The sequence below is a fragment of the Hakea prostrata genome, chromosome 1 (genome assembly GCF_041222555.1).
Source record: "Hakea prostrata isolate BN-2017 chromosome 1, UWA_Hpros_2, whole genome shotgun sequence".
In the NCBI taxonomy this organism is placed as follows: domain Eukaryota; kingdom Viridiplantae; phylum Streptophyta; class Magnoliopsida; order Proteales; family Proteaceae; genus Hakea; species Hakea prostrata.
The window spans coordinates 15,691,657-15,711,183 of record NC_142600.1 but is presented as its reverse complement, the minus strand read 5'-3'; the positions used below and the strand labels follow the sequence as shown (position 1 = coordinate 15,711,183).

General features: G+C 36.8%; 1 protein-coding gene and 1 pseudogene across 1 annotated transcript; both read left to right on the top strand.

The window, feature by feature from the left end:
- Positions 1-604: 604 nt before the first annotated feature.
- Positions 605-5,021, top strand: LOC149027826 (uncharacterized). Its single transcript, XM_089166196.1, has 5 exons — positions 605-757; positions 873-993; positions 1,105-1,208; positions 4,408-4,539; positions 4,639-5,021. Exons 1-5 carry the CDS (start codon positions 755-757, stop codon positions 4,663-4,665), a joined length of 387 nt encoding a protein of 128 aa, XP_089022322.1. The 5' UTR covers positions 605-754; the 3' UTR covers positions 4,666-5,021.
- Positions 5,022-6,607: 1,586 nt separating this feature from the next.
- LOC149027825 (protein THYLAKOID ASSEMBLY 8-like, chloroplastic) lies at positions 6,608-10,812 on the top strand (annotated as a pseudogene).
- The last annotated feature ends 8,715 nt before the right edge of the window (positions 10,813-19,527 follow it).

Genomic DNA, 19,527 nt, shown 5'->3' with positions numbered 1-19,527 from the left:
CCTGCCATCCAGCTCTGTCGTAGAGACGTTCCTACAACAGGTAGACGATAGAAGTGATAACAAACAAACAGATTTGGGAGAGATGAAAGAGTTGGAAGATATGAAACATACTCATGTAATAGAAAATTTGTAAGCTGAACCCCCACTCGGAGATTTTTTTTTTTTGTTAGTTTACATTATCGGGGATAGGAATTGAATTTAATAAATCCTTAGAATTAGGCCTCAAGAAGAGAAAAAAGACGAAATTGCGATTAATTTTAGGAATTTATTAGATTCAGTTCCTAATTGGGTTTTAATTCTGATATATTGATAATTAACTGCAGCATGTTGCAATCCTAAATAAGAATTACAGAGCATGGATGAAAATTATAGAGAATGTAAATCCATGTGAATATAATATTTTTTAATGCCACATGTCACAATCCTAAATAATCCTAAATCAGGGATGGGAATTGTAGAGGATGTGAATCTTTGTGAACATAATAATTTTCCAATGTAGAGGATGTATAGGTAATTTGTATTTAGACTCTTTTTTTCCAGTGTTAAATTTTTATTTATATATTTATACATTTTACGTTAACCAAACGAAGCCTAAATCGTCCACAGAAGCTGGATCCTAACCAAAGACCCGGTGACCCAGTGTCACGACTCAGGAGGCGTTCCTCTTTAAAGCCTTTCCCTCCTTAAACCTTGGGCTTGTAAGTGCAGACTGCGACAGAAAAACCCTAGTTTTGCTCTTCTGCGATAATCGAGAATGGTACGAAATTCTATCTCTGTTAACCTTTTTGTTTGGTTTTTTTTTCTTTCCATGGCAATAATTTATGGTGGTGGTAATTGGTGTGCTTGTGTATTTGTATTAAATTGTCTTGAAGACTGCCGAAGCCGTGAATCCGAAAGCTTACCCACTGGCCGATGCGCAGCTCACAATAACCATATTAGACCTTATTCAGCAAGCTGCCAACTACAAACAGCTGAAAAAGGGTGCAAACGAAGGTCTTTCTCTCTTCTTCCTTGCACAGTCTTGAAGGCTACAACCCTAAAGCCATCAGTTTGGTCTTCGTTTTGTACTTATTGTCTAATGGGTTTTGTTAACTTGAGTTTCAGCTACCAAGACGCTCAATAGGGGCATATCAGAGTTCGTAGTAATGGCTGCTGATACTGAGCCGCTCGAAATTCTTCTCCACCTTCCTCTACTTGCTGAAGATAAGGTATTTGCTTCTTCTTGGATACTTTCTGTCCTCTTAAACTTCAATTTTCTCTTGTTCAACTGAACATAGGATGGGTTTTTAAGCATTCTGATTATCTCTAAGGAAATTAGATATGACCTCATGGGAGTTGCAACTGACGAACGTTATTGAATTTGTGAGGGTGTCAATTGATTTGCTTTTGGTAAATTCAGGTTACAATATGTACAAACTTATGTTTCTAAGTGATTTTCATAACTTCAAACCATAGCCGAACTGAATTGGTTCGTTTTATTTGGTTTTGATTTGATTTTCTACATTCGGTTTTTACATGGTGCTGGTAATTCAGTTTAACTTATTCTTTCACTTCTTCAGTCCCCAAATGCGGCACTAGCAGAGTTTTAAAGTTGGGTATGAGTGGCAAGAATGGCCAATGCTGATTCTCGTTAATCAGATCTAAATCAGCCTGAATCGTTCTGAAAACCCTCTGAAAACCCTCCAAATTGGTGGATACCAGGAATGTTCCAACGATTCTGAAGTTCTTTTCTAAGGATCCTTGAATTTCATTTGGACTGATTTATGTACGAAGGATCATTTAATGTGATTCAGAATGGACGTTGAATTGTTTTTTAATCAGAGCAAAATAGGTTAGGAAATCAAATATGAAATAGAAAGTTTATTTCTAGTTGAGAAAATTCACAATGAAAATAGAATAGAATCTTCATTTGTTAATTGTATTAATTAAATTAACAAAAAATATAAGAAATAAAGTAGACAATTTCTGTAGTTTTATGCCTGAATTTAGAACAAAACCAAATAGTTCCAACTCTTCCAGTACGGTGTATCGAATTGCTAAAAATTGGGATTGGTATCAACTGATTCCAATATGAATTGGCAAATTTTCTATCCGATTCATCAATTTTAGAAGCCAGGGATATTTATCCTTGAAGACACAAGGCATGAAAAAGAAAGCAAGCAAAAGTTCTGAATGAAAGGGGAGAAGTGAGGAGAGTTAATAGCCAAGATTGATTTGGTAGAGATGAAATGATAACATAGTACTAGAGCTCATGCTTGAACCTTACATTATTTAGAATGATTTAGATTTATTCAGTTGAAAACAATGGTTTGTCGACTAAAGCCAAAATCAAGCCTAAGTAGATGGAATTTCAATTTCTAAAACCATAACCAAATTGCGTTCTTTGATACAATTGATAGTTAGAAACTTAGAGTCACTGAAGCTGTGGGGCATTAAATAATTCTGCCATTATAAAGGTAAATGTTGAGATGTGTAACAAACTTGTTAAGTTTATATTTTAGACTGGAGATTATGGTTTGTGCCTGGAAGATACCTTGCTTGGCTATTGAAACCAAGTTACAGGCTATACTCTCTCTTTCTTCTCCCATTTATGAAGGGTGGTTGATGGGGTGAGGAAGTTGTTATTCAAAGATGAAGCGTCTTAGCGAAATTGTCATTTTATTTACTTTCGACAAGTTTGTACCTGCACATTAGAACTACGAAAAAAATTACACAAAAGATTTTATTGGAAGGAGAATTGAAAAAGCTCCACCTTTTTAGGTAGAAATGAATTTATAAATCGGAAAGTTTGAGAGGCATTGGGTATGAGAGTAAATGAATTTGAATGCAACACTATGAGAAATGTGGCTTCTTTTGGGAAGTGACATGCCACACTTTTCTTTTTTTTTTAGGGGGGGGGGTAAAATTGTTATACTTGATTCAATAGTTGACTTGATCAACTATGGCTTGTTCTTCTAGATGTGTTGGCTACATTAACTTTGTACATTCAGTTTTATACTAACCTTTCACCATGTTGGCGATGTTTTTCATACAGATTGTATGCCATGACCATTTCTCATTTAATAAAGTGTTCTCATCAGCTTTGATAGCTGCATCCAACCAATTCCTACTATTAGGATATTGTACCTACAAGTTGACTTGTAGGGTCTATATGAAATTATGAGGTAGCATTATTCAAATCATTATAAATCAACTCAATTGGACACTGAATGACCACCTGATGAAACAGTTGATCAAAACTGGGTAGAACCTCTCAGAGACAGGATTCACGATAATTGTCTATTTTTTGGATTCTCTCTCTTCTCTATCTTTCTTCAACAGCAAGCAAAAGTTAAAATCTCTTTGGAGTCATGCAAAAGATGAAAACACCCTTCCATATGAGCTTTAACCACATGGGCCTTCCTCTAAAAATGATGAGCCATCCTCCACATGGAGGGATATTCAACCCAACAAATTATTTATCTTGTTTCTGCTGTTGTTGTCAGCCAATTATGGTTTGACTTTGTTAGTTCTTCCTATCAAAGTGGTATTGGAGAAAAGTTGGTTGCTAGAGTTTTTTTTTTTTTTTTTGAGCTTGAACAATGGAGACTAATACAAGTGGAATGGTGACTTTGAGTGGTATGAGTATCATCCTTGGAAAGGGAAAATGGAAGATCTATATGTGAAGGATTATTATCTGCCTGTGTTTGCTATTGAGTTCATATGATTTATGGTGTATGCTAAGAATTGTTATTTTTGATGATTGTTGATGTTTGCCTTTAGTTATAGCTAGAGAAGACCTTTGTATTCCCATTTATTTGGTAATTAGTGGATTTTTTTGGTGGACTACGGTCCCATGGTTTTTCCTCTTCACAATGGAGAGGTTTTCCGCATTAAAAAATATTTGTATTACGCGTGTGTGGATGTGTGGGTGTTATTTACAATGTCCCTTGCAGCCAAGTCGTGAGCAAAAGATTTTGAGCACTTGGTGTTCTATATTGCCAAATAGAATCTCTGTATATTTGTTTCATAACAGGTTCATTCAAGAGGAGAAAGATTAATTTTTTTTCCTGCTATTGTCAACCAAGTGTGGTCTGACTTTGTTAGCTTCTTCCCATCAGTGGTAGAGTGGGAACATGTCAGTGTAGGTTTCAGGTACTATGCTTGGAGTTTATATTTACTTATTTAACTGTGAACATTATGAAATAAAATCTGAAATTTGAAAATTCCCTTCTGGTTTCTTACACTCGACCAATTTCTGTTAGCATTTTAGTTTTGTTTCACTATCTTTCTGTCAGAGGTGCTTCTCACAGCACACTACAAATTCATGGTGTGCTTTTGTAAATTTGCAGCTTGTGCATTTATAACTGTTGAGTAACAAAATTGTTTCAGTTTCGGTGCATTAATCATAATTCGTAATTGTGGCAGAATGTGCCTTATGTTTTTGTTCCTTCAAAGCAAGCCCTTGGCAGAGCATGTGGAGTTACTAGACCTGTGATTGCTTGTTCTGTTACAAGCAACGAGGGAAGCCAGTTGAAATCCCAAATACAGCAACTGAAGGTTCTCTATTGTGCTCTTTCATTTTGTACATTAATTTTTATTTGTTTTCCTTCCCCCTTTATGCATGGTAATAATATCAAATCTTTTATTCTTGTGCAGGATGCCATTGAAAAACTCCTAATTTGAAGTAATTGATGATGTCTTTTCAGTGTGATGGGCCCTTCAGATCACATCCGTTTGGTGTGCAGGCTTTGACTGATGCATGTTGTTGTGTCGCTTGGGTGTTTCTGCTCCACATAATTAGTGTTTTTATTCTTCTATCTCAACATTAGGAACCATATTACGATTAGAAATTTAGAATGAGCTTGGTTAAAGTTATCAGCGGGTGTTTAACATTCTACGGATGATAAAATATAGAGAATGTCTACTTGTAGGATTCAATTGAGCTCATACTCATTGCAGCTTCCAGTATTGATTATATGAGATTTCTTGATTGGCATATATCTCTTGGAGCAGTAATCTATTTATGCAATCAATTATCTGCTTTCTGAGGATTTAATTTTCTGCTTCCATTAGCATTCTTAGGGGCGTTGTTGCATGCTTAATACTCTTTACTGCTCATAATATTTTCCTAAAGCTAAGCTGGTTCGTCTCTGTTTGGAATTTGAAATCTTTGTAGCCATCTTTCTTGTTTTCAGCAATGAATCGGTCACAAAAATTCGACATAACCTCGTGGAGATGCAGACGAAGGGAATTTCCATCTAGGTATAATGGTTTACATGATCGAGGGCAACTCCGTGGGGTTAAAAAGTATTGAGAGCTTGTGAGGACAGCCGGTTGGGACTAGGCCAGTTGAGTGAGTCTTGACTCTCACCCTGAAATTAACATTTTCAAGTTTTGGTCGAGTGCTTTCTTTTGGCGTGTAATGGGGGTAGTTCCTATATAAATTGTACCTTGTAGGGAATGCCCATCAATTCATGCCATCGAACATGACTAATCTTAGTTTTTCGGTAAAGGGCGTTTTTTACGAATCCTCGATGAGGATGTTATATATGCTATCAGTTGGAGTTGAATTTACGATTTCTTCACTAAAATGTGTTGGTTTTTTTAATCACACAATCTTGCATTGGTGACTAATCTTAGATTTCCTGTTCAAGCTTTGGGAGGTAGACCTTTCTTGGATGCTTGGATTGGATCTCCATGATTAACCCATTCCAAGCCTATTGGTCTTCAACCCCTAAATTTACCCTACTTATTGGGAATGAAAATGTCGAGGAAATTGTAATGGGATTTCTGTTTGACTATTTCACTCTATCGAGAGGATTTCGGCAAGGTTGCCCATTAAACCCTTATATTTTGATTTGTGTAATGGAGGTTGTATCTAGACTTTTAGCATCGTATGGGGACCTTAATTGGTTCAAAGGAGCAAAAATAGAAAAATTCACCCTAATAATCACCCACCTGTTTTTCACGGATGATGCTTTTCATTTTTGTCACGCAAACTATTGAGAATTACGTTCTATTAAAGGAGCTCTTAATCAATTCTCACAAATCTCAGGGCAACATATTAATTTTGCCACAAGTGGTCAGTTTTTCAGTGTTGATGTTAATCAAATCTCTACGCGCTTGTGTGTCTCAGATTCTTGGAATCCTTGAAATGGAAGTCTCATCTAAATACTTGGGAACTTGCCTATTCAACACACGTTCCCGCCATAAAGACCTAAACTTCACAGTTGAAACGGTGGCTTCGCATCTCAACTGTTGGAAATCCAATATGTTCTCATTTGCAGGTTGACAAACCCTCATTAAATCAGTGCTCTCCTCTATCTTCACATTTTATGTGGAATGCTTCAAATTTCCCATCATAACTTGCCAAAAGTTAGATCAACTTATGTATCATTTCTGGGATGGCAATCCAAGGCTCAACTCAAGAAGTCTTCACCAATTAAAAAAAAAATTTCACCCCAACGCTAAGTGGAGGATGGGTTTCCGTCCCATCAAAATCCATAAACAAGCTCTATGTCTTAACCAAAATGTGTACAGTTGAATCTTTCATATGAAGAGTTTGGACACACAATATCTGGCTCCAACTCACTAGATGTTGCTTATCATTTTCAGGTTTATGTGGATGGCGCTTAGGATAAACAAAGCAAGAAGGGAGGATGAGGCTGTATTATGTGGGACTGGCTGGCATGGAGATTTCCTTGCAGCAAAGGCACATTTTGATCTTAGCATGTTGGTAATTGCCGTGGAATTAGAAGCAATAAGGGATGGGATTTTGTTGGCGCAATCACTTCAAATTACCAAGCTAGTTATCTTCTCAGACTACAAAAGTGCAATTGAAGCCCTAAATGGTGGGAGTCATTCATTAGACTGGACATGTTGTTGTCTTGTGGATGAGATTTTGAAGTTTAGGATGTCTTTTGAGTCTGTGTTTTTTACTTTTATTAGTAGGTCCAACAACACTTATGCAAATTTCATTGCTCGTGGGGCTAGAAATTTTAATATCTCTAGGATTTGGTCGAATTTCCCCCGTATTTCATGTTAAAGAACTCCTTTATTGCCTCCAGGGATTTTCAGCTGGAGAGCTTTATATAAGCTTACTTTTGGAAGAAAAAAAAAAATTTGGCATTTATTATCAGCGGCCACCTCACTTTGCTCTAGGGTAATTAAAGGAAAATATTTCCCTCCCTACTCTCCTTTTGATCCCAAAGTTCAAAAAAGAAAGGCTATGGGATTTGGAATAGTCTAGCATCTACTTTTCCCCATGTTAAAAAATTCATGACAAAAAAGAAATCGTAAAAATACTGACTTCTAAAATGACCCTTGGATTCCCACCTTAACCACTAGAAATATCCCTAAAGAACTCCATCAATGGTCCCAAATTAGGTGGGTATCCCAGACAATCAATGGAGACAAGTGGAATAGTCAACTATTATCATCCTTGTTATCCTCTCATTGTGTGTCTGAGATTGTGTCTATTGGGTCTATGAAGACGAAAATAAATGGAAGTGTTCTTGGATTTATGGTATCAGATTCTGCACACGGCTGGTTGCTTTTCATATTTCTTCTCTTATTCATCCTATTGGAGTTAGGTACCTCAAATGGTGGCATTTTTTCCACACAAAAAATTAGATTACACCCAAGGTACAAATTATTCTTTTGGAGGACTATCTCAAGTGGGCATGGTTAAGTCGTTCATTAGTAAATGGAGCCTCCTTTCCCGTATGCCCCCATTCAAATCTCATGAGGAAACCATTTGACATGTTTTTTTGGCTGTGAAGTCCCTAAACACATGCTCGCAACATGCCCCTAGGGATCAAGACAGAATTAATAAAAGGTTCTTCTTTTGCTAGAAGTCTGCATAAATTGGAGCAACAATCTCCAATGGAATACTCACCTGATGAGTTGGTTTTTCTCAGTTTTGGCAATTACTTTTTATTACATTTAGAATGCCTGGAATCAGTACCTCTTTAATGAGGTAAAAAAATGAGGTAAGAATCAAATCTGAAGAAATTCACCACACCACATTTTATTGGATCACAACACTTAAAGTTACATTCCCTTCCTCACATGGAAAATGGGAATATCTGCACCCTGGATCTCCTAATATAGAGTCAGGAATAGACGACGAATACTCCCCCATGAATCATTTTGGGAAAATATTTCTAACTCGGTGCAAATGAATTTAGGCTTTCAGCTACTAAGATTAGACGGCCGGAGGTAGGGCACTTTTTTGGTCCATGGAGGTTCTCTTGTATATAGCAAGGTGGACTCCTGTACTTTTGATTCAAAGATAGAGGCTATTTTGGATGGCATAGTGGCAAGGCTATAACAAGCAAAATGGCAAGGATCCTTCTGAACAGTGTCTGGGTCAACTCACAAACCATTGTAAATAGAGTGTGGATCATCTCCCCTACGAGCACCAACGCCTTACAACCATAAATTATGTGTGGCCTAAAAGTAAAAAATAATAAAAGATTAAAAAAAAGAAACCCCATCACCTGAATCCCTATAACCCAGACTCGAAAAATGCTCAAGAATCCATTGGATGTCCAATGTCTACTGTCCTTTTCATTTAACTCCTGTTTGTATACAGTTGATGGATGTAACACCCCATCTTTGTATTTCCCAATTCCCTCCCCATGCGTGCATCTACTCCATAATATGCCATCAGAATTGCCTGCAGAAATCTCATGACTGTACTCAAAGCCTCTATTGAAACAAAGTTTGTTTTATTGTCATAAAAAAAAATCGATTCCTTCATTTTTTCGAAATCTCCCTCTAACCCCCCACTTGGTAATGCAGGTTTAAACCAGTCGCTAATCAGCGTCAATCTAGCTCTATCTGCAATGATTCAATGGCGTTACGTGTTTTCTTGAGATAAAAAAGGCCATTTGTATTTTGGATTCAATAACTGATGATGCCCATTGAAGTAATGTTAGCATCTATTCCAAATCTGTGTCGTTTCAAGGTGTGCGACATTAGAGAGGACCATTTTGGACAGGCAAGGAGTTCTTAAGCAAGGAAGCTCTTTTTGTCATTCTGGGCCTGAATCTCGCTACATAATTTCATGAAGTCTCATGTGTGTTAAGGCTCTTGCAGATGGATATGATCGCCGTAGTGATCGAGCTCGAACGGCAAGACGAATTGGCTTTGGCTCTCAAGGTGGGTTTCTTCTCTTTCCGTTGTTTGCATTTAGGTTTCGAATGCATATCTGGATAGTTACTCAGAAAAGGAAAACTTAATTCTCCCATTTCTGGGATCTCGTATAAGCAATCAAAGTGCTCAGACTAACTGGACAGGTATATCACAATCTGAGAAACTTAAACTGGCATCTCTCGAGCCCATTACAATCCAAATATGTACATATAAGCACTCTGTGCATCATGATCAGTGTAGTCAATTTGAGGACTAAAAGTTGACTTAACTAGATGACCATCCACAAAACCTCTTCACTAGTCGAGTATATGAATGACAGAGGTACCAATCACTCAAATGTACAAGCTACAAAAATATGCCACACTCCACATGAGAAAGCATGTGTACATAAGTGTCCAATAATGATATGCTAATTAGTACAACATACATTTGTGTTTGTCTGCATTTTCCCAACTTTATCTTCACATGGTTAGTTCTCATTTTCGGCTCTCATTCAGTTTGCTTTCTCTATTTGATGTCTATGTTTCTGCTCCGCCTCTTTGAGAGTTGTGTTTTGTTTCTTTCAAATAACCAGTGATTTATTCAGAGTGCAAAGAGCCCAAGACGGAGTAACAAACATTCTCTAGCTAAGGAATGGGAGGAGGGCAATCTGTCATGCACATCATTGACAGACCTCTTCGGACAAGGTTATCAGTGATAGTATTGATAACTTTAGAAACAAAAGAATAGACACATTCCTTAAAAAGGCAGCATTTGGAAGATGTCCTGCAGGATGGCTGAAGCAGGATAGGAGGTATGCTATCAACTCTGTTCAGGAAAGAGAAAGCTTCTGAGCTGTTGGACTCCAGGACAAGCCTGTGTCAGTCTTGGGTTTCAGAGGCATGCATCAGACCGCTCAATGGCTAGTAGCTCCAGCTCTAAAACTGAATAAGAGATGAGCTATGTTTGTTTCTTCATTGGATTTACCAGAAGTTCAGTTTGTTTCTCTAAATCCTTTTTTGATCATCATCAAACCAGTCACAAGGAATGCGGGCCCATAGGCCAAGGGGATTGGGGGGGGGGAGTGTGGAGGGAGAGAGGTTCGAACCCTAGTCTCCTTGCTCTTACTGCCTTTGCATAGGAGGCTGCCACCATTGTGCCGGAAGCACATCCACATTTCTCCAAATTTAGCGTAATATTGGAAATGTTGAAATCGATCCTTCCACTCGTTAGATCCTGTTATGTTGTCTGGGATGAATTCTTCTTCTTTACTGTGTAGCGTTAATAATTGGACCTTAATCAGTTAATAATTAAGAGTTTGGTTATTCAGATATTTAGGATAATTAAAAATCAGAATTGGCACAAGCTGGATGTCTATCTTTGTAAACCTAACTGTTGCATTGGCAAATTTTAACAAGATGCATGATGCAGTGCAAATATGGGAAAGCATGAGGAAAGAGGTTTTGTTCCCTGATTCTCATATGTATGGCTTGAAGTTATCTGAGGTTTCTTGAGGCACGGTTTGCCTGAAGTTGCCGTGAACATTTGTGAGGATATGAAGAAGTCTCCTCACCCTCCAGGGGAATGATTTTGCTGAAGGGCCTAGTGTCACATTCCCTGCGGATAAACAGAGTCAAGAAAGACCTTGAGGATATGTTCTCCAACCAGCAGAGAGGAGAAATTTTTGGATAGCCTGAGTTATGGAAATCATGCATTTGTTTTCAATCTTGGTTTCATTGCTTGAACATTTTGAGCTACTTGGTCTTTTCATTTCATTCTAGTCTTTTTTCTTTTTCTTTTTGTTGGGACTTGATATTTTCAGGCATAACTAGATGCCTCTTTTTTCTTCTAATTTTTTTTTTGGTGCAAAGCAATTTATTCAGATACTAAGCTCAAAGTTGATAAGTTACAACAACACAATAGGATATGGACACAGGACTCAAGTTTGCGTTCGAGCTGGTACTCCTAGCAAGCTCATCAGCAACATCCTTAGCTGAACGAGCAACATGGGTAAACTCACAAAAAACTAAATGGGATTTCAACTCAAAGATGCTGTTCACTATGGGTCTAACAGAAAGATGAGCGGAGGTCTGACTTTTACTTTTTCTTTTATTTTTTGCCATTGTAATACTGCTAGTTATGGCTGTCAAAGAATAACTTTTATGCTTGGCCTTGCATGTATGTTTAATATGTGAATTCTTTGGGGAAAAAAAGGACCAGACTTGAACTGTGATATTTCGACCAAAACTTAAATTTTGCTGTAGTTCTGTACAGTTTCAGCTTCAAGTTTCGGTGAAGAGTTTCAAGGTCTAGATGACCAACTAGGTTTCAGAATTTCTATTACTATTTTGGGTCCCTCAAACACAGTGAAACCCTTATGTTCTGAAAAACTCACCTAATAAATGGTGGTTTAACTTCAGACCCTGGTTTCTCTTGTACATGTTATACCTTGCTACATCTGTTCACTATTCTGACTTGTCCCATAAAAAGTTTATTACACATGTATTTCAATTCAAACAGCTGAAATATACATTTCAGAAATGCATAGACAATTTTTTTTACCATTTCACTCATTATACATCATAGATTGTTCATTACAAAAGGTCAAATATATCAAAGTTTAAGAACAACAGTAAACTCATTGTATGCCTCTCCTGGAGTCCGATTACTACATCGAGTTTCAAGAAGGATCAAAATCATAATTTTGGTGCATTTACCCAAGCAAGTTATCATTTGCCCATGTCACAACAGCCAGCCATCTCCAAGTTTGGTGGAAGAAAAGCTCCTCCACAACAGTCTTGTCAATGAAATTGTCAATATATTGGAGGTTTGCTAGCCTACAGTGTGGATCTCTGAGCCCTGAGTAGCTGGATCAAGATCCACTAGTACTGGTTAGGGAACTGCTTCACCACTTATCCAAATCCGTGTACAATGCTAGCTTCGGTAACAAACTTATGTAGAAGACTCAAAATCTGACCTAGATACTAAAAGGGAAGGCCTAACCAAATCCTTAACTATTATGGTATCATACATTGAGTCACAACTAGACTAGACATATAAAATTTTAATCCAGCCTAACTGAAACATTTAATAACAATTAAAACAAAGGAAATTCTGAGGTTTTACTTGATTACAAAATACCAATCAGTTTTGAAAAATTCAGCATCCCCCCTACTTTCCCAGAAGATTAACAGTTGCTGATGGTCATCAGTTTTTCCACAATCATAAAGATTCTACTTGAGGTGATCCCCCAGATTGGTGTTATGTCATTGGATCATTATTGCAAAGGACTGGTGGACTTTTGCGGAGATCCAGAAAGAGCCCACAAAGGGGTGGAGAGGAAAGTATTTCCTTTAAATTGTCATTTTCAGTTAAAAAAAAAAAAAAAAAAAAAAAAACTCAAACTCGAAAGGAGCTTCTGAATAAGATGAAGCCTTAGGTTTGAAAACTGTTGCACTACCAATTGGCTAGTTGGCAGGACTCACTTATGGGGTGGAATTTAGTTTGGGGAAGCTCAAACACCATTGGACTATTTATTGTTTATGTTCATGATAACAACCACTTGACTTATAAATGATTATATATGTATGTCTAGGTTTTGAATTTTAATTGGTCTGAGTTTGATAATACAACTGAAATGTTGGATTTCCTTAGTTTGAGAATGCTTCTTTTCTCTCATTTTGCTCACACTCTAGTTTATGAGACCAGATTGTCTGGAATTTAAATGAATACCTTTGCTCAATCTTTACCTAAATGGGGCAACTATAATACAATTGAACAAGATGTTTTATGTACCCCCATTTTCTTGTGTAATCTGAGACAGAGATGGATTGTGCAGGCTCAAAAATGCTGTCTCTTTGCATAAAAATGTCAATTTAAATGTTCCATTGTAACATAATCTGAGGCAAGGGATGCAATTCAATCATCACTGTGCTGTTATTAAAAAAATGTGGCAAATGATAATGGACTGGCACAGCTCAGATGAAGAAGCCATGGAACCATCAGGGAAGAGGGCTACTTTCTTTTCATGGATTATCAGAGAAGTTTGTAGCTTTTATTTTATTCTGTCTCTCTATGTTTTGTCTTTCTCCTTTATTTATTTTTATTTTTGATGAATTGCCCCTCTGTGTTTCAGTCTGAACTACATTTGTGTTTCCTTCATAAAAAAGAAAGGAAAAAAGAAAAACAAAATTTATGTTTCCTATCTAATGGATAATCAATACAATTTCTGTTGAGGTCACTGATTAGCAAATAATAATTTAATTACTCTCTTGTCTCAAATTTCCAGAGCACTCCATGTTCAATTTTGTCAGATTCCTGTCATTTAGAAATACACTTAGATTCAATAAAACCTGAACATAATCTATTTTTGAATACAGAAAAGGTTTGTAATTTATGTTTTATTTACTTGCTACGTGAGTCAAAGGTGAACACCATAGGTTGGATGATGTTGTATCTTTTGACGACCGATACCATAGTTCTGTCTTCTTCTTTTTTTTTTTTTTTTTTTTTTTTTTTTTCATTTTTGTTTTCTTCGGTGGGAAGCAAGTGCACCAAAGTCTTACTTTGTTGTACTTGTAGTGATGTTACCTTCTGATTTGGTATTTGTATGCTCCATGTTTTCACTTCAGTTTTCAACTAGCAAGGGTTCAGGAATCAGGATGCAGTGTTTCATAGCATCTCATGGATGTGGAAATTTTAGCATTCCATGTTCACAGACAAACCCTACCTGCCTGTTCTGTTTTTTTCGGATGATCTGCACTTTTGGCTTTTCATTATTTCGTCTTGTTTTGAACTAGCACAGAAAATGCATAAACTATATTGACCCAGATCAATTAATGTCTTGACTCAGCGAGTAAACTCTGCAACCAGCTGGATCACCCATTTTAATTGGTGTCCAATGAGCTGGGTGTTGACATTACAATCTGACTTTTTACTGTCACATGGTAACTAGGTTAGTTTCTGTAATTTATAGTGTATACTTGTATTTTATTGGTTTAACCTGGGTTCAAGTCTTTCAAATATAGTTCATTTTGTTTGATCTTCTCTGTGAAATTCAAGTGGGCACCCCCACAGACGACCCAACAGAATCTCCATGTTTGATGTTGGTTGCCTCTGAGTAACATCTCTGCACTTTGATAACTCACTCTACCGATCGACTCCTTGTCCACCTTGTTAAAATAAGAACTTGTCAACTTGTGTTTGCTACAAATTGCTCTGAAGAGATTCTTTTTCCCTCTATTAGTCATTTGGAGTTTTGAATTTTCTTCCCCACCCAAGTGGAGATATTAATTAATTAGGCGATCTGAAAGGTAACATAGAGAAACATGTGTGTGATCTTGTTCCCTTCTTGAGAGCTCAGTTGTAATGGCAATTAAACATAATGCATCCACGTGCAATCACCTGCAGATTTGCTTATTCAACCGACCAACTCTTCATAAACAAATCATGACAGAGGTTTCTTCCTGACAATCCAACAGAAAGGAAACTTCCATTAAAGCAAGCACACGTTCGTAGCTAGGCTCCCCTCTGACATGTCTGTGTGTATATATATGCATCTCAAAGTTAATTAACAGAGCCATCCTCTCTGTGAGTTCCAAACTCTTAACAGATCGAAGAGAAGGGGGTAACCTTTCAAGCATCATTCACTTCAAGATGACCAGGTTTCTTCTCTTAGTTTACTTCATCTTAGCTAATAATGCTTTCTTTCTATCTCAAGCCATGGCCAATGCGCTAGCAGTAAGCCCTTCTGGCAGCAGAAAGATGGCCATGCCCAGATGGAGCGTGAGCCCATCTGCAACTACGAATGAGGAGGTGAAGAAGACCTTGCAAGCGCCGGTGGTTACAGTGGAAAAAGCTGTTGGAAAGGACTCAGATTCAATTGGCCATTCTAGTGGTGCAGTCGAAGAGCATGTTTCAGTTAAGCAACCTGGTGTGGGTGAGCCGGTTTATCAAGAACCGGAACCGGCTGAAGGACCGGGCCGGACAAGCAGGAGGTCAGAGAAGAAACATCATTCTGACAAATCTATAGCCTTTGGTGGAGTGATGTTGGCCGGCCTAGCAGCCACCTTTATGGTATCGGTTATCCGATATATCAGGGCCACAAGGAGAAGAGACTGTAATACGATACCGGTGTCGCCAAAGACGCCGACAACACCAAAGAAACCGGCGACGACAAAGATAACGCCGGCGAATTCGGTGTAGAATGCGACTTTGAATATACTGATTAGAGGAAACCTATGATAATGTAAACCATATGTAAAGTAAATAATGAGTAAAGAAATTTTCTCTCGTCGATGATCTACAAATCCAAAATTTAGCCAAATGAGTAAATTATAATGGAAGATGGTTAATGTTAATCTAATCCAGAAATCCAAAGCAGCACTGATGATCCGATTCAGAAGATTAGCTTGATTGGACTGATGTGCTGTCAAACCGAAACTACCTGAAGCTTGTCCGATTCCAAATGGATAGGGCAGGTATTGCTTTCGGAGTGTGGATCATCTCTTCTAACGGGCAACATTGTGTTCCTCTAACGGAATTACAACCACAAATGGTGTGGGGCCCACAAGTAACAAATAATAAAAATTTTAAATTTTTTTTTATCACCCTAATCTTGTGGGTCCCCTTATAATTTGTGGTCAACGGTCGAGGGGAGGCGATCCGGACTCCTGCTTTCAATGGTCCTCTCCAATTCATGCTTGATAAAGTTTTAGTATGAGGATCAGTGCACGTAGCAATTGTTACATCGGTCTACGTTGATCCTCACGACTAATTTTGATGTTCATTTGCTCGCCTATGGTGCTACCTCAAGGTGACTAATTTTGATGTTCATTTGCTTGCCTATGGGCTATTTATTAAGTTGCACTTACACGCTATGGTTTGAATTTTACCATGGTTTGTTTACCCAAAAAAAAAAAAAAAAGAATTTTACCATAGTTTGGCAAAATTGCCCACATTTACCATAAAGAAATTTTATTATTTTTGAAATTTTGACGACTCTCACACCTTGTAAAGTGTCACCCTTTGCTTAACTTATTGTCTATTTTATCTCATAGTGACTAGTTATGGGGGAAATCCAAAATTCTAATAATCATATAGTTACAATTCTACCATTCTACTATAAAATGATCCAAAATCCATTTCAATTTTAATTAAGCTAAAATGAAATCATATGAACTTAAGAATACAATACATACCCAAACCCAATATCTCCCAGTCTCCCCCCAATCCTCACCCAAAAGAATAGAAGAAAATGAAAATTTACCTTTTTTTGTTATTGATAAAGCCCATCTTTACTAAATCAATGTAGGTTCTAAGGGTTGCTGAACTACCAAGTTTTGTAGAGTATTAGATTGTGCCAATCGTGTTGAGATCTTTAAGGATATATATTATGATCCTTTTATTTTTAGTAATTCAACCTTCATTCCACAAAAGAAGAACAAACAAAGTCCAAATTACAAAACTTTAATAAACAATATTTTATGGTTTATGGGACTTCCACTGTTGGTTTAAAGATGTTTGAGAGTATTCTGGACTTGGATTTTTTTCCTTCAATTTTGATATAGACCCTCATCTATTTGAGAATCTAAAGCTGTACATCTATATTTTATATATATGTTTTGAAATTTCTTCCATTTACACCCAGTTGGGCAGCTTTTTTCACAAAAAAAAAAAGCCACCTAACAAATCTATAAACACTCAAAGCACCAACTCCCACCAAAAAAAAAAAAAAAAAATCCCCCGAATCTATAAACACTAAGATCTGGAGTCTGGAACTTGACCTCAAAAACAGTCTGTATTGATGACTCTTTGACCATCAACCAGCTATTTTAAGCAATTTATTTATAAGCTCAATAGCCTAAATAAAGTAACATGTAATACCTAGATATCACCCATCTTTGATACATATAGAACTGCCCATATTATTAGATAATCAATCTAGACCCGAATATCAAGAAACTCATGGAACTGGAGTCGCATCGTCTTGCGTAGCCCATCTTCTCATTTCCCAAACAGAAAATAATAAATATTATCTATGTGTTTAAGTTAATTTAATTATAAAAACATAGTTGTATACTTATATTTGTATATGGCTGTAATATTTCAAGCCAATCCACGTGCATACGCCTGATTTGAGCAACCTTCAAACAGATCTAGTGATCGATGTCTCCGTTTCCGATAAAAATCTAGTGATCTCTCCCACTTTCAGAGTAGGCAACCTAAAATATAGTTTCACAGATTTCTAAACTTCCAGCAAATGAGTAACCCTTTTCTTTTTAGGAGTAAGCAACTGAGAAACTTCTAATAAGGACCTTCGAAGGCAACTTCTTTTCATATCTCAACTGAAAACTCCTCTATAAAAGGAGAGAAACAGTGATAAGGCAGTGAACTGACAGACTAAGCTCTCCATCATCTAGAACTAGTCACTAAATTAATCAAAGCTCAGAATGGCCAGGTGCAGTTTCCTTCTTGTCTACTTGATTTTGGTGATTACAGATACGCTTGTGGTGGAGATGGTAGGAGGTGATGCTGTTTATGAGCTTCAAGATTCCTCTGAACCATCACAGTCTCCCACTCTGAGTCCATTGGGTAGTCCAAAATCTGGAGCAGTTGATCAGTCACCAACAACACAAAGGAGCGAGCAGCATGGCCACAGCCCCAGCAAGGGCAGTTCAGTTGATGTTATCGCAGAAGCACCAGCAGAAAGAAACAGAAAGCTGGGAAGGCAACACCATCATTCCAATGATGCGAGCGTGATCGGTGGTGGAGTCATCCTTGCGGGTCTTCTGGCCACCGTTCTCTTTTCGGTTATTTGCTACATTCGTGCCACAAGAAGAAACCATGGAGAAACCAAGGCTTATGTTTAACCTGTCTTCATTTTTGTATTTATTTTAAGCCTAGTATTTATTACTCTTTAATTTTTTTCCTTCAGGATTTCAGAATGTAAAGCACAGGTTTTCACTTTTATGTTTGTTTTGTAAAGCCCAGATGCTAAATGTCTTTGAAGTAAAGAAATCAGCTAGCTTTTTGGGCATATAGATGAGTAATAGATAATATGAAAATTAAAACCCCCTTGAACATGTTAAAACCTGCTTGAGCTCAAATATTTTGTTCTTACGGGGCATCCAAGATACATCAGGATTCAATCACAAAAATCAGTTGTATTAAATTCTACAATGAATTTCCATAGGTTTTATATATTTTTGAAGTGTGTGGGATGCATTATAAAGAAATGTGTTTTGGTGTCATTCATTTTGAATTTTTTTTCCCCTTTCATGTATGGAATTTCAGTTGAATTGGAGTCTATAATTAGGTGGTAAAGTTGAGCATAAAAAATATCGAACTATCAATAGAACAATTGCCTGAATAAATGGACTGGAGAGGGTTCACTTTATGTAGGGCTAATTTTATCAAATACACTACTACCAAAAAAATTTATTATCAAGTCTTAACATCTTGAAACTCCGTTCTCAAACCCGTTCTTTGTATTTAATGATTTAAACATGTTTGTCATATACCTCCTAAACATACAACAAAAACACTTCATTTCTTTCAAATACTGATTTTATTTCATTTGTTGGTTGCAATACAGAATTACCATTTTATTGGTGACATCTAGAGCTACATGATGAATTGTTTTTGTAGTTTTTTTTAATGTAAAAGAAGTAAACAATTTTGTCAGTGTCTTGCTAGATACATTCTTTTCAAGAGGCCTATTAATCAATATATAATTTCCAGGGATGCTTTCCTCTTTAATAGAGGATGAGTTTGTGAAAATATATTTTATAATCTCTGAGGGGTTGTTCAGTTGGCAAAAGACTTAAGACCTCAATGTAGGAGGTTAGAATTCATATCCCCTTAGGGCCAAGGACCAGGGGTGAAACCCTACTTTATATTAAATTATATGTAACAACTATCCCCCATGAAGATGTAGTCAAGGGACCTATAAACTAGCCCTAGTAAACGTTAGTTCTAAAAATAAAAAGATGAAATTTACAAAATGTAATACCTTTGTATTCTTTTGTCTATTGACATTTTCTCATTTATTCCTTATAACATGCACACAAAAAATCCTATATTTATATATGTTTGGGCTTATTGAAAATTATTTCATGAATAATATTTGGTTCTCGACTCTCAATAGGTTCCATGCGAACGATATTCTTGGAACTACGAATTAAAATCTCCAATTCATAACGGATTATAAATGTAAATATTAGTTTAATATAATTCTTGTTTAAGAAATGGAAGAACAAACAAATTTTCTTTTAAAAATACAAATAATAATAAATCAAGCAGTTTAGGAGGTTGACATCCTCTACAATTAGCAACCTTACAATTCCTTATAATTAATCATTATGATTTTGACATATGAAAATAAATTATCTAAGGTGGAAATCTTTC

Bases quoted from the DNA above. Each gene is read 5' to 3' on its own strand.
- LOC149027826 (XM_089166196.1), top strand. The intron at 994-1,104 runs GTCTTTCTCTCT...CTTGAGTTTCAG, and splicing joins GAAAAAGGGTGCAAACGAAG to CTACCAAGACGCTCAATAGG. The intron at 1,209-4,407 runs GTATTTGCTTCT...TAATTGTGGCAG, and splicing joins CTCTACTTGCTGAAGATAAG to AATGTGCCTTATGTTTTTGT.